This window comes from Danio rerio, chromosome 7, assembly GCF_052040795.2.
Source record: "Danio rerio strain M-AB ecotype USA chromosome 7, GRCz13ab, whole genome shotgun sequence".
Taxonomy (NCBI): Eukaryota; Metazoa; Chordata; class Actinopteri; order Cypriniformes; family Danionidae; genus Danio; species Danio rerio.
This window is the reverse complement of record NC_141027.1, coordinates 77,669,533-77,688,145: the sequence shown is the minus strand read 5'-3', so window position 1 is coordinate 77,688,145 and position 18,613 is coordinate 77,669,533. Positions and strand designations below refer to the sequence as shown.

At 38.6% G+C, this 18,613-nt stretch overlaps 1 protein-coding gene across 11 annotated transcripts in view; it reads left to right on the top strand.

Moving 5' to 3' along the window:
* Positions 1-7,933, top strand: part of dhx15 (DEAH (Asp-Glu-Ala-His) box helicase 15) — a 53,062-nt gene extending 45,129 nt beyond the window's left edge. For 10 of the 11 annotated variants that reach the window (XR_015494570.1, XR_015494568.1, XR_015494569.1 and 7 more), the window contains 3 exons: positions 1,684-1,874; positions 4,451-4,620; positions 7,404-7,922. Coding sequence is in view for 2 of the 11 variants with exons in the window: in XM_087258802.1 (XP_087114928.1) it covers positions 1,684-1,874; positions 4,451-4,620; positions 7,404-7,521 (479 nt within the window). In the remaining 9 variants the exon portion in view is untranslated. Of the gene's footprint in view, positions 1-1,683; positions 1,875-4,450; positions 4,621-7,403 lie in introns of all 11 variants that reach the window. The other variant, NM_001115141.1, reaches the window with a different exon arrangement.
* Positions 7,934-18,613: the final 10,680 nt, after the last annotated feature.

The window sequence follows — 18,613 nt, the reverse complement described above, 5'->3', positions numbered from 1 at the left end:
ACACACACACACACACACACACACACACACACACACACACTTGCAGCTTGAGCCCATGTGACATGATTCCTTCCCCCATTTTTAATTAGCCTAATTGCCTACATATATTACAACTAATTTCAGGTTGTTTTTGTAGGTGGCCAAAATCATGATTTGTTTCATCAGATTGAGTGCCTGCGAGGCAGTGCGCTATTAAAACTGTTCAGAAAGACTGGAGTGTGGCTCATCCCTCACTTCAGCATGCATATTTTCTCTCAAAATCCCATGGGGATTCTCTCATTTCACTCAGTCTTTTACAGTAGCCATTGCTTAGATGGAGCAAGATAACAGGCATTGGAGTTTCTTGATGTTGATGTGAAGCTGCAAATTTCAGTTTAATTTGTCAGTACAGTAATGAATTTAAGCTTCAGAATGATTTTAATTAGCAGTGTTACAGATAATTAATCTTAGAACAAAGTTTATCCGACCATCCATCTATATCTCTATCTCCATCTGTCTATCCATATCCCCATCCATCCCCATCTCTATCCCAATCTATCCATCCATTTATCTCCATCTCTATCTTTGTCCATCCCCATCTCTATCCCTATCCATCTATCCTCATCTCTTTCATCCATTCATCCATCATCCCTATTCATTTCCCCATTCATCCAGGTATTCATCCCCATCTCTATATCAATCCATCTATCCCTATCTATCTATCTATCTATCTATCTATCTATCTATCTATCTATCTATCTATCTATCTATCTATCTATCTATCTATCTATCTATCTATCTATCTATCTATCTATCTATCTATCTATCTATCTATCTATCTATCTATCTATCTATCTATCTATCTATCTATCTATCTATCTATCTATCTATCTATCTATCCATCCATTCATCCCTATCTTTATCCCTGTCCATCTTTATTTCTATCCCTATACATCCATCTCTATCTGTCCTTATCAGTCCATCCATCCCTATATTTATCCCTATCCATCCATCGTTATTTCCATCCCTATCCATTCATCCATATCTCTATCCATCCATATCCCTATCCCTATTCCTATCCATCCATATTCCTATCCATCCATTTATATCCTAACCCTATCTATCATCCAAATCCCTATCCATCTATCCATATCTCTACCCTGACCCTTGTCCATCCATCCATCCATCCCTATTTCTATCCTCATCCATCCATCCATCCATCCATCCATCCATCCATCCATCCATCCATCCATCCATCCATATCCCTGTACATCCATCCATTCACATCCCTGTACATCCATCCATCCATCCATCCCTATTTCTATCCTTATCCATCCATCCATCCATCCATCCATCCATCCATCCATCCATCCATCCATCCATATCCCTGTACATCCATCCATCCATATCCCTGTACATCCATCCATTCACATCCCTGTACATCCATCCATCCATCCATCCATCCCTATTTCTGTCCTTATCCACCCATCTCTATCACTATCCCTGTACATCTATCCATCCCTATTTCTATCCCTATCCACCCATCTAAATCTCCATCCATCTGTCTCGTCTCTGTCTCTCTACCTATATCTATATGTTAGCCACACTCAATACGTCAGACAGATGTAATCTGAGAGTTTGACTTAAAACAAACAGAAAGTGCACAGTAACCTGTTTCTAATGTGTAAACCGTTCTGTTTTAAGACCACGAGTCGGTGCAATGGTGCTACGATAACTTCATCAACTACCGCTCGCTGATGTCGGCTGATAATGTGCGGCAGCAGCTTTCTCGGATCATGGACCGGTTCAACTTACCCCGACGCAGCACAGAGTTCACCAGCCGAGACTATTACATCAACATCCGCCGCGCTCTGGTCACCGGCTTCTTCATGCAGGTCTGTAAATATGCCAGAACTTAATAATATATTTAGTTGCTTTTTGCTTTGTATTGTTTTCGCTTTTCTTCTGTGAGTAATGCAGCAGTTTGTGGATGTAGATCACCACAAATACAAAGGTTAAAGTCTCCCATCAGAGATTTATTTGGTTAGATTTATTTTTTTTATATTTAGCGAAAAGTACATATATGATAGAAATGGCAGCTTACAAAAGGCCTTTCCACATTTTCTTTTAAACTTTTGCACCAAAAACAACAGATAAAACCGTCAAAATAATGTAGTGGCAGTAAAACTTTAATAATAATAATAATAATAATAATAATAATAATAATGAAATATATAAAAAACAATACAAATATATTAATAATAATTAATAATAGCAAGTAATTTAAATAATAATAATCATAAAAGTAATATTTAAAAAATAACAATATATAAATGCAAATAGTTTTAATAATCATCCATCATAAAAGTAATATATAACAAACACAACTAAATATAATAATTAAAAAAAATAATAATGCAAACTATTTAAATAATAATAATAATGCAAATTTAAATGATAATAATAATAATGCAAATAATTTAAATATTAATAATAATAATAATAATAATAATACAAATAATTTAAATAATACTAGTAATAATAATAATGCAAACAATTCAAATTAAAATAATTAATCATAGAAGTATTAAAAAAGTAAAAAATATAATAATAAAGCAAATAATTTAAATATAATAGTAATAATAATGCAAATTATTTAAAAAATAAGTATAATAATCATCATCATCATAAAATTAATATATAAAAATAACAAACATATAATAATAATAATAATAATAATAATAATAATAATAGTAAAAATGCTAATAATTTAAGTAATAATAACAATATTCATAAAAGTAATTCAAAAAAGCACAACACAATTTAATAATTTTAATAGTAATAATAATAATCATCATCATAAGTAATATATCAAAAACGAAGAAATAATAATAATGCAATTCATTTTAATAATAAAAGTAACATAAAAACACAACAAAAAATTATAATGCTAAATTTAGCAAATAATTTAATATTAATAATCATCATAAAAGTAATATATAAAATTTTTTAAAATATAATGGTAATAATAAATAATGTAAATAATTTAAATAATCATCTTCATCATTTTAAAAGTAATATATAAAAATAGCAAAAATATAATAATAATAATAATATTAATAATAATAATAAATGCTAATTTTTAAAATAATCATCATTAAAGTTATGTATATAAAAATAACAATATTGTAATAATAAATAGTGATTCAAATAATAATAACAATAAGAGTCATAAAATAATATATAAAACATCAAAATATAATAATAATATTAATAATATTAATAATAATGATAATAATAATAAAAGTAATAAAAGTAATATAAAAACAAAAAAAATAAAAATGATTAAAAATACATATGAAAACCTGTTGTTGTGTAAACCTAATAGGAAATTGACTTTTCATATTGAAAAAGTATGTAATTTATTGTTGAGAGTAGCGATAATTTCTTACGATAAAACATTTTCCAACAAAAATGCTATTTTTATTAGATGCTTTTTAAATCATTTATTTATTAAATAATATAAAAATAAACAGTTTGAAGATATTTTTAAAAATTATTTTAATTCGGACTTAAAAAATGGTGTCAAGGTGGAAGCATTTATGTGTCTTTAAAACACCATAAATGAGTAAAAACCTCTGATTGGCTGTTGTTGTTTTCCTGTCTCGTCTTGACGCCACCCATAAGTGTTTATTTTCAGCTTTGTGTTCACATTTGGGCAACTCCACCCAATAGCAGAACAGTAACTACTGGAGAGGCGGGGATAAAGATAGTAAGGCCCCATCTGATTGGTCAAATTTAGATAACCAATGCATAAAACAAATGTGATTTATAACACGTGTGTGCGATGCATATATTGCACATGCGTTTTATCGCGATAACAATAATTTTCACAATAATATATTGTGCAGCCCTAGTAACAACTTAAATCTACAGTTAGGTATTGGACTGAACTGAAGATAACAGAATAAAAGTCATTATAGCCATGCATTGAGTTGATCCTGTTGCTTAAAAGCTTAAAAGTCAGTACATCTAGTTTTAACCTTGATTTCTGCCTTCTGTCTGAATTAAAATCCTTGTCTGTTGGCAATCCAGAATCACTCAAGCTTGATAATGTAATGCACAGCTTTCTGTCAAAGTGTGACCATTTAATCGCATACAAGAAATCAAGGCAATTTCCATCCCACGCTTGTCGAAAAATAAACGGCGCTTTTATCGAAGGCCTGAAACAAGCGACCTGACTAGTTGAATTACTCCTTTAATATTGAAATATTTGTCAACATTAACCTTCGCTGAGACAAATTTGCACCATGGTTGTAAGAATTACCCAGCGTTCTGTTGCCGACGTCTGTTTGAGTGGGCCGTTTATTGAGACTGATTGCATGGGTTAATCTCCACATCCTCACACCGCCTGAAGTAACACCAGAGTTTGGTTGATTTATTTGTTCATTTGCGTGTCTTGTGTTATCAGGTTGCTCACCTGGAGCGCACCGGCCACTATCTCACAGTGAAGGACAACCAGGTGGTCCAGTTGCACCCGTCCACCGTTCTGGACCACAAGCCCGAGTGGGTGCTTTACAACGAGTTTGTGCTGACCACCAAGAACTACATCCGCACCTGCACTGATATAAAGCCCGAATGGTAAGCTCAAACGCATGCAAATGTGTTGATTAATGCGTTGTTTTTGCAACGGGCTGTTTACACCTGGTCGCTTCATGCATTAAAAAAAAGGTATAAATGCCCTCCGAAGGGATGTACAGTGTTAACCCTCCTGTATATTATTTATAATAGCTGATTTATTTTATCTTTGCCATGATGACACTGCATAATATTTAACTAGATATTTTTCAACATATTAATATTCAGCTTAAAGTAACATTTAAAGGCTTAACTTGGTGAATTAGGCAAATTAGGGTAATTAGTCAAGTCATTGTATAACAGTGATTTGTTCTGTAGACAGTAGAAAACAAATATTGTTCATGTTTAATATGTTTATGTTTAACACATATGTTTAATATATAAACATTAATAAGGGGGCTAATATTATTGACCTTAAACTGGTTTTAAAAAAATTAACAAATAAGACTTGCTCTAGAAGAAAAAATATTATAGGAAATACTGTGGAAAAATTCCTTGCTCTCTTAAACATCATTTGGGAAATATTTGAAACGGAATGATTTTGACTTCAGCTGTATATCTGATTGCTTAAACTGCTTCAGGAGGTGGTCTGGGACTGGTTCCAGATGAAACTGGACCGGTCTAAATGCTCATATTTAAATATTATTCCTCCTAAATTGTAAAACAATCAGCACATATAAAGTGTTTTAAAGGCTATAAGACCAATATAACCGTGCAAATGTCAACTTTCAATTTATTTAAAGCAGGGGTCACCAATCTCGGTCCTGGAGGGCCGGTGTCCCTGCAGCGTTTAGCTCCAACTTGCTTCAACACACCTGCCTGGATGTTTCAAGTGTATTTGATAAGACCTTGATTAGCTTGCTCAGGTGCGTTTGATTAGGGTTGGAGCTAAAATCTGTAGGACACCGGCCCTCCAGGAACACGTTTGGTGAACTCTGATTTAAAGGATAACCCCTTGAGATGCAATGAAACCTTATTATACACACACACACACACACACACACACACACACTGACACACAAGTATACACATATTTTGACATACATATGTATAAACAAATATAATAAAAACATATATGCGCATATATAGGGAAAACACCAGAACAATTGTTTTTGTTTTTCCTTTTTATTTAGGTTCAGACAGCTCATTAATTGATATATAATTAAATTGCAATCTTTATATTTAATTACAGCATTAACAACAAAGATGCGTCTTTGCACCAGTTGAAGCTTTGCTTTGTGAATTTGGAGGAAAAATAAGAGACAGCGTTTCATTCATTTACTTTTTTTTATATAAAACAAAATGTTTTGGTTTTAGGAGTGTGTCACAAACTAATGTAAACCCTTTACAGTTTTGAATGATGTATTGCACATATTTCTATTTTATTTTAATTTTGCCTTGGGATGTCCCGATCAGGGTTTTTTTCTCCATATCCGAATCATTTGATTTTGAGTATCCACCGATACCAAAACCCAATCAGATACTTCTATAATACATAAAAAAAGAATAAAGAAGAGCGAAGAAACAGATCCAGGATGTTCCTTATTTTTTTATATAATCCACCTTATTTTAACATTCAACAACTCCGTTAACAAACAGCACTTCTGAGAGGTAGCTTGAACAGTCAAGTAATAAATAACATCAATTCTTCACTTTTGGACTTTAGTGCAACATTAAATATAAAACAAATCTAATATAAAACTAACAGCACCTAAACTCAAAACACCCGGCAGGCAATCCCAAGTTTGCACATCTCACAGATTGCTATGGTAATGTTGTCGTCATCGACTTCATAAAACCTCCAGACAGCAGACATACTCGTGCTTCCGCTTCAAGCTGCTTCCATGTTCTACTTTGTTGCAAAGACGCTATTGGTTAAAGGCCGACAAAGTAATGTCATGCCACTTGCACAGCTGTTTCTGTGTGAAGTCAAAAGGTCTAACTAGGTTTGTGCCACTGCATAACCATAGATGTTAAAAATAATGAGAATATTTATTTAAATACACATGTATGTCTGAGTCCTGATTGGGAGGTAACATCGGATTGATATAGAGTCTGAAACCGCATGATCGGGCCACATTTCCAATCGCGTGATCGTCCCTAATTTGCCCAATGACCGTAATCTAGTTAAATTTGGATATAGTGTGTGATTTGAACATTTTAGTCATATGTTTAGCGCACACACATTTACACAATGTAAACACAGCCATTTTCACAAATCTGATAGCTATCTTTTTTTGTAATACTTTATTTTTATTTCTCTTTTTTTAAGGAAAAAAAAACAAGGAAAAAAATACAAATAATTGATTTAAAAAAAAAATAAGTAAAATAAATAATACAATAAAACACCGGAACTTAAATGAACAGTTGACTGATCACATATTTCCTTACAGGTCACATTAACAAATACATGTAGAATCAAATCAGTGTAATCAGATTGCACTGTGTAAAGGCTTAAGTACAATCCATTTCTCCTGATATTGCAGGTATTTGTCCATTTGTAGTTTTAAAGAAAAAGTCATCCTCTCCTTATTTTGAAGATTACATATCATATCCAACCATTCAGATTTTGTAGGGGTTTCCAGTTGTAGCCACTTTAGAGTCACAGTTTTCTTACTGGTTTTCTTACCGTTACGTTGGCTGCAATATTTCCCAGATATATTGTTGTAAAAGAAAAATCGGAAAGCTATCTTGATTACAGAAAATGCGTAAAGTCGACCAGGTGTAAACAGCACTACAATTAAACATAGTGGAGTACACATTTTGCGTGTCTTCTCATCCTGCAGGCTGGTGAAAATCGCTCCACAATACTACGAGATGAGCAACTTCCCTCAGTGCGAGGCTAAGAGGCAACTGGAACGTATCGTGGCTAAACTTCAAACCAAGGAGTACTCTCAATACTGAAGCGGTGTAAGGACTGTATGTTTTGATTTCAATATGCGCTGTGCAATGCTTCTGAAGTCGTCACACATCGTCATTAGGTCTGTTTTCGTTTTCTTTTGATTTGTCGTCAAGATATAATTATTTTTTTATAACTCTTCGCGCTCAAGCTCCGCCGTGCGTTTCGGGCACTTGATGATGAAGGCGTATTTGGGAATTGGTCACTACAGGCACAAAGTAATCGTCTGGGAGCAAATGCTTAACAGGGATACCACCATCAACTGTTTTTTTGCATGAGCATTCATGTGGATGTTGACATTCCTTCTTGACATTGAGAACTTCCTGCTATGTTATCGAGTAGAAAAGTCCCTGTTTATTCTGTAACGGAGCTTTTACTTCAATAATAAAAACAAACCTTGATATCAGTTGTGCTTAAGTTATGTTTATGCCTGCTGTTATTTTTCTGGTAGTGAGAAGACCCTGTTATATGTTGCAAAAGTTCTTATGCTGTGTTCACACCAGACGCGGAACGCTAGGATAAATTGCGCTATTCGCGTGTAAATAGCCTCGTGAACATTTGAGTTTACTCGCTTCATCCGCGCGTCATATCCACTTCAATCGCGTGTCGAAATTCACTTCAAAACAGACGCAGATTCGCGTGATGGGCAGGGCTTCTGTCTGCCCGGTGACTCTAGCTTCATAGCTAAACGGCTAACATGGATTTTATTGAGAAAATAACAGTGTTTATGTGCTTTATGAAGGCTGAAAAACAGCGTCGATACGTTTAGGGTCCTGTCTGAGTGCACTACATGCTTTCAGAGGTGCATCCAGCTCTGTGAGCTCATAAACTCCTCCAGAAACTGAAGCTGGTTGACGGAGGCTTTCAGCATTGCTTCTGACTGAGCCAAGCCCAGTTTGATGACTTGTTGTCGGTGTCGCCTGGAGGATTTCCCCCGGGACACCATTAACAGGTTCTACGTCACAATCACGCCCCCACAAGAGCAAGCATCTGATTGGTTAATGCGGCGCAAATGTCCGCTGAAGTTCAGATTTTCGAACTCGAGAGATTCGCACGAAACTCTTGTTAAGCACGTCAAACGCGAAAAACGCTCAATTCGGCCCGCGCTATTCGCACCGCCCCATTCGCGCCGCAGGATGTCTATTCGCGCGTTTGCATTGACTTAACATGTAAATCACTCGCGCTTGATGCGCGTTTCGCGTCTGTTGTGAACGCAGCATTACCTTTATTAAAAATCAAGGAGCATTTCTAGATGAGCAAAACATTGTCTTGTATTAAAGACTAAGGGTGCTTTCACACCTACACTTTTGTTTTGGAATGTTTGCCCAGTTAGCGCGGTTCGATTGGTGGTTTCATATATGCCAATCGCTCTTGGATCTGCGCTAAATCAATTGCTCCGAGATCGCTTGATTGAGGTGGTCTCGGCTTGATTGAAACGAACTCTGGAGCGGATCGATTGCAGTGAGAAAGCGATACGATCCGAGCGCGGTTATATCACAGTGTTTTATGGATATATAAAGGCATATGGCTATATGAAGAGAGAATTATGAGTATGGCGGGAAGTTTTGCGAGTCTCCAGATGCCCTCAAAAGTGAACCGCTCCAAGAGCAAAGAGCAACAATGTAACATTTGTAATCTGTTTCGGAACAACTGAATCGATACGCAGGTGTGAAAACGCCCTAAGATGCCAAAATGAAGCGAGTTTTCCTTACAGTGATGCCCAATGGGGTAAGCAAAATAGTCTTGTTTTTCCTCTTGACATGATTATTTTTGCTCGCCTCATGGGCAGATTATTTAACTCGTTTAAAGGAAAAACTCACTTAATTTTGGCAAATGTAAGGCTCCTCTTATAGGTCAGGATGTGAAGTCAAATACAACTGAAGAGGACTGCATGTAAGGGCTTAGCTCCTGCATTTGGAATACAGATCAATCGATAAAAAAGAAACGGGAAATCATGGCTTCCAATATACCCGATAATGGATTTGGCCATGCAAGGAGGACACTGAAGACCAATGAAGGAGGCTCAAGCTTGAGTGGTTACGATTTGCAGAAAGTGTAGAAACAGCAACTGCTGTCTGGGAGCTTCACCAGTCACAGCTTTATGGAAGAGTGACAAAGAAAGCACTGTTGAAAATGTCATATGACATCTCAGCTACGGTTTGCCAGAAGGCCAGAGTCTGAAGCCAGATGGAAGAAGAAGAGCCTCCAAAATCAAGCTTTCGGCCATCAAAATAGATGGTGTTCGCCAGTCGATGTGCACCATCTCGAGCGTGAAGTGTGCCGAAGTCAATGCAGCAAAGCATTGGTGAATCCTGGAGGAAAACCCAGTTCTGTTTGTGACACCTGCGACTCGGGAGATGATTTAATTTCCAGGACAGTGACCCAAGTGTAGAGATGAAGCTCCACGTTGTTGAGATCCAGGAGTGGGCACGCTGGGATCTCAATCCAATTGAGAATTTAAAGGGTGAAAAAATTTAGCTCACAATCTGTATGAAGCCGGTTGAAGTTAAATTTATTAGCCCTCCTGTTATTTTGATATTTTTTTTATGTTTAACAGATTTAGGAATTTTTCACAGTATTTTCTATAACATTTTTTTTTATTTTAATATTTCAGGAGGGCTTGTAATTCTGACTTCAACTGTATGCATCATTCAGAATAAAACCGAAAATGGCTTTTAAAGTTGCCATGAAATCAAAATTGACTCTTTTTCTACAAATATATATTAGCTATTGTTAATGATATATCTGTTCACTTCATAATTTAGTAACAATTAATTTTCCCTCAAACTTTGTTTGAATACCATAACCCTCCCTCCCCCTCAAAATGACATTTCACTTCTGGTCACATCGAATTCCTATGGGGCGGGGCTATCATTCATTTTGGGGTGGAGTTATTATTGCTTTTGGGCAAGGCAGTCATCTTTTAGGGTGGAGCTATCAGTCTTTTAGAGCGGGACTATCAGTCTTTTAGGGTGGAGCTATCAGTCTTTTAGAGCGGGACTATCAGTCTTTTAGGATGGGGCTATCAGTCCTTTAGGGCGGGACAGTCCTTAAGAGCAGGGCTATAAGTCCTTTAGAGTGCAGCTATCAGTCCTTAAGGGTGGGGCTATCAGTCCTTTAGTGCGGGGCTTTCATCCTTTACGGAAGAACTGTCAGTCCTATAGGGTGGAGCTATCAGTCTTTTAGGGCAGGACTATTAGTCCCTTAGGCTGTTGCTATCAGTCCTTAAGAGCAGGGCTATCAGTCCTTTAGTTTAGGGCGGGACTATCAGTCCTTTAGGGCAGGGCTATTAGTCCTTTAGGGTGGTGCTATCATAAGAGCAGGGCAATCAGTCCTTTAGAGTGGGGCTTTCATCCTTTAGAGTAAGGCTATTATTCTTGGGGTGGGACTAGTCATCCTTTAGGGTGGTGCTATCAGTCCTTTAGGGTGGGACTATCAGTCTTTTAGGGCGAGAATATCAGCTATTTTGGGTGGTGCTATCTGTCTTTAAGAGCAGGGCTATCCTTTAGGGAAGAACTATCAGTCTTTTAGGGCAAGGCTATAAGTCCTTTAGGGTGGAGCCATCAGTTCTTTTAGGTAGTGCTTTCATTCTTGTAGGGCAGGGCTATCAGTCCTTTAGGGCATGACTATCAGTCTTTTAGGGTGGAGTTTTCAGTTCTTTAGGCCGTGACTATTAATTCTTTAGGGCAGGGCTATCAATCCGTTAGGGCGGGGCTATCAGTCTTTTAGGACGGGATCTGTCACTTAGGGCAGGGCTATCAGTTTTTTAGGGCAGGGTTATCAGTCCTTCAGGGGGCGGGACTATCAGTCCTTTAGGAGGGGTTATTATTGTTTTAGTGCAAATCTATCAGTATTTTAGGGCGGGGCTAGCATTTATTTAGGGCGGTGGTAACACTAGGAGCAATGCTATCAGTGTCACGTTTATTTTTCCTGAATTCATCCATTTGTCAATCTTCCTTCATGTTGTTAGCAACACCCATCTTTCCACAATCCCATTGTTTTCCAAAGAGCAAAATGATCAATCACCCTTTTTCTCATTTCAGGACCATTTCAAGTGTATGCAGATAACAATAGATGCTTTATTTCTCAAATACCTCAGTGATTTGTCACTAGTTATTCATTGCTCAATGTTATATAAGCATTGCGAATCACTTCCATCCAACTTTCATTCAATAGTCTAGTAATTCCTCAGCTGTCGGCTTGCTGAAGCGTGAAAATAACAGAAATGTGTGGAGCTGAGCTCAGCATCGAACAGTCTTCCTGTAGGTGCAGGTCAGCTAAGGTACTCGCCGGTGGTCAAACTTTCCCTGTCATCCCTTCATCATTGCATTCCAGTAGAGTCTTCATTAAACCAAACCATCACCACCAGCTTAAACACCCCTCACAGACCAAAGAATGATCTCAATAATGGGCAGATTCTCATTTCAAGTGTCTTCTGAAAGAGCACGGGTATTTGTTTCACTTTTTTTCTTCGTCTTCGTACACAAGGCAGTGTCTTATTAATCCACGGCAATGCCTTTCCCCTTGGCCCTGAGACTTGAAAGTTTCATTGTTGTGTTTTGCTGCACTTTCGATAAGAGCGAACACGGCACCCAGGGGGTCTTTTTGTTCTATTTCCATATTAATCCATTAGTCGTAGATGAAGACCAAATCCATTTTTTTCCCCACCTATGGCATTATACAGCACGGTTCTGCAGAGGAGACGAAGGGGATGAGCCATTTTCGCAAGGTGACACGTGAGGGGAGATGCGAATAACTTCAAAAGCGACCTTAAGTTAGCATTTGCCCTCAATTGAAGTTTTTCAAAGGAACATGGGGCGGAGAGGAGGGGTAAGATGAGAGTTTCACATCAAGGCTACCACGTGTGCAAAAATATGCAAATGGCGGAGATTAGCATGTTTATTTTGATCTTTTCCAACTGAGGGGGAAAAAAAAATGGTTCAGCCCCAAGTTTTTAAATAGATGGCTTTCTACTCGCGAGCGCACATGTAGCCGTGAAATTGTGCCAGAGATTAGCGTGGTTCGCTGAAGCCAATAGAAAACACATTAGTTTGAGCTGATCTAGAAATTATGTGCAATTGATCTAGAGGGGAAGGGGGTTTTTGTCATACTGAGTGTTTCCAATTGATCCTTCCCAGCATAATTACCCCAGAAAAAAATCATTACTTTTTTTTTTTTTTCTCCTTCCAAGTACTTTCTTATTAGACTGGACACTGGAAGCACAGCCTGAATTTTTGGCTTTTTTCATCTTATTTCTATAAAACAGTTCACTTGTATTTGTTGTAAAAGATTGTGTTTAATAATAATAATAATAATAATTCCTTACATTTATATAGCTCTTTTCTGGGCACTCAAAGCGCTTTACACAATGGGGGGAATCTCCCTATCCACCACCAGTGTGCAGCATCTACCTGGATGACGCGACGGCAGCCTTTTGCGCCAGACCACACACCACGAACCAGCTGATTGGTGGAGAGGAGACAGAGTGATGAAGCCAATTATGATATGGGGAGGGTTAGGAGGCCATGATGGACAGGCCAGATTTGGCCAGGCTACTCTTATTCGAAGGACATCCTGGGATTTTAAATGACCACGGAGAGTCAGGACCTTGGTTTTAACGTCTCTTCCGAAAGACGGCGCTCACTTAGCAGTCTAGAGTCCTCGTCACTATAGACTGATTTCACGCGGCCGCCATTTTTAAAAGCGAAATCGAGGCTGCGGTGGGAAGAAACCCGGAAGTATCATTGGGAGTTACATAGGAATGTTGTGTAACTGGCTATATATCTTATCAGCGAAGATAAAGTGACACAAATTTATCATTTCACCGCCTTCCGGGTGACCCGAAGGTCCGTTCTGAATGAATAGTGAATGTAGGGGATATCAGAGCTCATTTTCAGCTAATTTAAGGGAAATGGCACTAGTTAGCTAACGTTTTCTTTCCCAAACACACGTTTTAGATGCCATTCATCAAACTCGAGTTAATAAACTGATTCTTTCACTATATTAGACTTGTCACAATACTGAATTAAAAGAAAGACCGGCAATTTCGCGCTAACATTTAAGGCAACTTTGATGGCTTTCTTGAAACAGCGCTGATTTGCCATTGTGTTCAGGTGTTCAACAGAAATGATTGTGATTGGCTGAGAAGGTCATCAGTTCACCCACCGCTGTATACTGAGCACAAACACAGACGAGCCGAGCGATCTGCTTGATGACTCGACTGATCTTGACGGCTGCTTCGCGCTCCAGTCCGTGTATCTGTGCTTGCACTGGGTGAAGAGCGGTAAACTGAGCGCAAACCAAACACAGATACACGGAGACTAAAGCGCGAAGCGGTGAAGATCAGTCGAGTCATCCGCGCTCAGCGGAGCTTCCATGTTAGCGGGAAATAGCCGGGTTTAAAACTTTAAAACTTCAGTACCGGGACAACACTATTACAGACAACACGAGGGTGTGCTGCAGAGGACTGCAGTGTTTTATCACTCACCGGGTTACATAGGCTGAAGCAGGAAAGCGTCCTCACGGTGTTTAACTAGTGCCATGAGCTGAAGCCCAGGAGGACACTTAAGCGCATCACTGGTATTGTGATGTTGTTTGATGCTAAATTGCTTTTAATTGTTTAAAATAAACTTACTGAATAATATTAAAGTGATGGTTACACCATTTCTGCATTTTGAAATCTCTGCAACAGCCGGAGGCTTATAGTACATGGCATGTTACTGCAATGTTTACAGTGCTGGACCTATACTTCCGGGTTTCTTCCCACCGCAGCCTCGCTTTGATCCTTTAAAATGGCGGCCGAGTGAAATAAGCGTATACAGGGGCATTAGGACCCACACAGACCACAGGTTAAGAGCTCCCGGCTGGCCTCACTAACACCACTTCTGGCAGCAACCTAGCTTTCCCATGTGGTCTCCCATCCAGGTGCTGACCGGGCGCAGTCCTGCTTAGCTTCAGTGGGCGACTATGTGAGAGTTGCAGAGAGCTAGCTGCCCGCTGCGTTTAACATATTGTGACAGTGGGTATGGAAAGTATTCACATCTCCTTACATTTTTCTGGGCCATTGAAGAAGAGGCGCCGAGTTGTTGTGGAGCCACTCTTTCGTTATTCTAGCTGTGTGCTCAGGGTCATTGTCTTGTTGGAAGGCAAACCCTCAGCTCAGTCTGTGGTCCTGAGCACTCCGGGGAAAGTTTTCATCTAGGATTTCCCTGTTATTCATCTCAATTGTGTTTTGGGTCTCATTTATAAACGTGGAAATGTAACCCAAAGGTTGTGAACTATAAAAACCAAAGTTGACCGGAGAACGTGTGCAGCTGCAAGTAAAGTCAAAGCAAACATATTTAACGTCGGACTTTAACCCTCTGGGGTCTGAGGGTGTTTTGGGGCTCTGGAGAAGTTTGGACATGCACTGACATGTGTGTTGTTTTCAGTATCTTAAAAACATATGAATGGCTAAAGTGTGATAGCACAAGTTGGGCTACAATAATACCCAAGCAGCATGTTTGTATGTGTTTGTGTTTTTGAGAAAGAAACATTTATGGGTGGTAGGGGAAAAACTAAAAATTTTGAAGCCGTGAAACACACAGAGAACATTTGTGCACAAGACTTTTGAGAACTGGATCTTGTAGCCTAGTGTTTTTTGCTGATGTGAGAATCAACTTGTTTACTTGCTCACAGAGAAATTTTAATTCATTTTATTGTTTAAAGTCACTTTTTTGAGTAAAATTGGTTTATGCGTGAAGGCGTGAACAATCATTACTATGTAGTGAGTCACACCTGAGAAGACAAAGACCTGCATAATGAGCTGCATAATGAGCCATCAGACAGACTAAAGCCTGGTTTATACTTCTGCGTCAAGTGACCGGCGCAACTCACGGCGCAGGCAACGCGCGCAGCTGTGCATTTATACTTCTGCGCGCTGTCTATGTTGGTCTGCATTAACACTTCTGAAACGCTAGTTGGCAGTGAGGTGTAAATGTTCCTCTGTGTCGAGTTTCTTCACTGCTGTTTTGCTATTCTGAACACTTCCTGGATGTACAAGTGACTCAAACTCGCTCATTTTGAGGCAGGAACCGGCGGACGTGCAACAACTTTAACCATGAGGTAAACACAGAGCAAAACTTTCCATCCGTAGCTCCTTCACGGGACTCCACACTTGTAAACAATCGCTCGTGCCAATAGCGCGGCTCTCGGTCCTGCCCAGACTCGTCGGTGCTAGCAAGCCGACCAATCACAGAGCTTACGCTACGCGTTGTTGCGACGTGTAGTTACAATTTTTGAGAGGTGCACGTCAGTGACGGCGATGGCCACGGCGAAGGGCTATGCGTCAGCGCCGTAGCCTACGCCGGTGTTTGACGCAGAAGTATAAATCAGCCTTAAGAGGGAAGAGATTTAAGAAGGAATCAGAGAAGTTTATTTACTTTTTTGTTTGCAGTTTATTTAAAATATAATAATCACACAAAATAACTGGAGATACACTTGTGAGAGTCAGTGCACTCTTTAAAACTCTGCAAACTTTATCAACTTAAACATAGCAAATCTACTGAAAGTTATTCGTAAATGAAGAGTTTCATTGGAAAACGAGATATTTCCATTTTAAGAAATGTTAGTCATTTGACATTATTATTTAAGACATCTACAGTCAAGTTCATTCACAATTTTTATACATTAAAATATTACTTGAGCTCAGTAAAGTCCAGGGACACAATATTCTTCAAATCCAGGATATTTTTTTATTTAACTTTGTCAATAAATTGTTCATAAATAAGTAAAAAAAACATGCCAAAATGCAACATATTTTCTTAACATTATCAAACATCTTAAATTGGTTAAAGCATTAAAAAAAACAATACATCAAATATTTGGAATAGTATATTCAAATATTGATTAATAATAATATTAAGATTCTGAGTTAGTTTTGGTAATCTCATATTAGAGCAATGTTATTTTAAAGAATGATAATTAATCAATATTAACAAAAATAACAGCGAGCAAAAGAAAGCAGGTGAGAAACTAACACAATCTCACGACAACTTTTTTCATTTAGTGGCTAATTTGTACAAATTTGTTCGATCTAATTTGCACATTTTAGTACGATTTGCTCATCCCCCAATGACGGTTGGGTTCAGGGGTGGGGTTATAGGTGCCACGCCTCCTTTTTAAAATCGTACAACTTTGTACGACTGAACTCCTTCGAATTCATACGAATTCGCCACTAAACTGGCAAAACGTAAAATACGTTTTTTTTTTTTTTGTGAGATTAGGCTGGAAAAACACCATGTGCGATTATCAAATCTTTTAAACAGTCGCTCGCATCACAACAGCTTTTGGCGCAAGTTATTCTCTCATTCGGTATTCACAGAAATTATTTAAAGAATAAACTTACTTCAAATAGTTAAATATTGACTTAGACCAACTAAACTTCTCTGACCACATCTCTAGAACTGCTCGATCGTGCAGATTCGCACTCTATAACATCAGAAAGATCCGACCCTTCTTATCTGAACATGCAGCTCAACTCAAGTTTAAGCTCTTGTTCTCTCCAGACTGGATTACTGCAACTCTCTGCTAGCGGGGCTTCCAGCTAACTCTATCAAGCCTCTTCAGCTGCTCCAGAATGCAGCAGCACGAGCAGTCTTTAATAAACCTAAAAGAGCACATGTCACTCCGCTGCTCATCCGTTTGCACTGGCTGCCAGTTGCTTCTCGCATCAAATTCAAAGCTCTGATGTTTGCCTACAAAGCGACCTTTGGCTTTGCTCCTTCTTATCTGCTCTCACTTCTGCAGATTTATGTGCCCTCCAGAAACTTGCGTTCTGTGAATGAACATCGCCTCGTGGTTCCATCCCAAAGAGGGAAGAAATCACTTTCCCGAACTCTCGCGTTCAATCTGCCCAGTTGGTGGAATGAACTCCCTAACTGCATCAGAACGGCAGAGTCACTCACTATTTTCAAGAAACGACTAAAAACTCAACTATTTAGTCTCCACTTCACTTTCTAATCTGCAATTGCCTCTCTGGATATACCACTAACTGTACTCAAAAAAAAAAATTACTAATGCTTTCCTTCTTAGACTTTACAGACCTGAAACTCGCCTACAGCACTTATTCATTGTTCTTATAGTTGTGTAAATTACTTCCTTGTCCTCATTTGTAAGTCACTTTGGATAAAAGCGTCTGCTAAATGACTAAATGTAAATTCAGCCACTTTAAATTATCAAATAATAAATGTGTTCTGTCGTATCTTCAATATTAGGAAGGTTTCTACAGAAAGTTTTATAAATGAGACCCCTGAAGATGAACGAAGGTCTTCAGATTGGATTGACATAAGGATGAGTAATTAACACATTTTTTATTTTTGTGTGAACTAACCCTTTAATAACAGGTGGAAACGAGGCTATTTGGTTACAATGGCCAAAAATTAAGAAGGGTTGATGCTCGGGGCCACCCGCAGATGTTTCCTCAAGTTGCAATTGCTTGTTCGCTCCGCATGTCCCAGCCTCCCTTTTCCATGTTGTCCTCCACCTGTTGTCCTGAACGGAGCAGAGACAGGTGTCTTATCTTCATCGCGCAGTGTTAGCGAAGCCAATCTCGGAGGAAGATGTCGACTGGAATGTGACAAATCCATCTGTCCTGGTTTGAATTTGTATGCTAATTTGAAGTAATGGCCCCTCTGGTGACGGAGCGATGGAACAATTCAATCATGCCATCTCTGACAGGAGCTCAGCAAGACTATACCTGTGATGGGTTCCCGCGAAGTCGCCGCTGATATATTAGTCCTACGGGGAGACGAGGAGGTTTCCTGCGTGCTGGAAATCAACGGCAAATGGTGAATGGTTGAGGAATTAATCTGGCCTCAGTTAAAAGACAGTTCTGGGAGAGTTGCTGCCGCATGCATCGCTGAATATGGGAGAAATGAAAGCCCAAAGCGGAAAATTCTGTCGTCATTTACTCCTCACGTTCTTCTGTTGAACACAATGTAGGTTGCTTTAAAAAATGTTAGACACCTGTAACCATTCACGTCCATAGTATTTGTTTTTCATACTATGGAAGTCAGGGTGACACGGTGGTGCAGTGGGTAGCATGTTCGCCTCACAGCA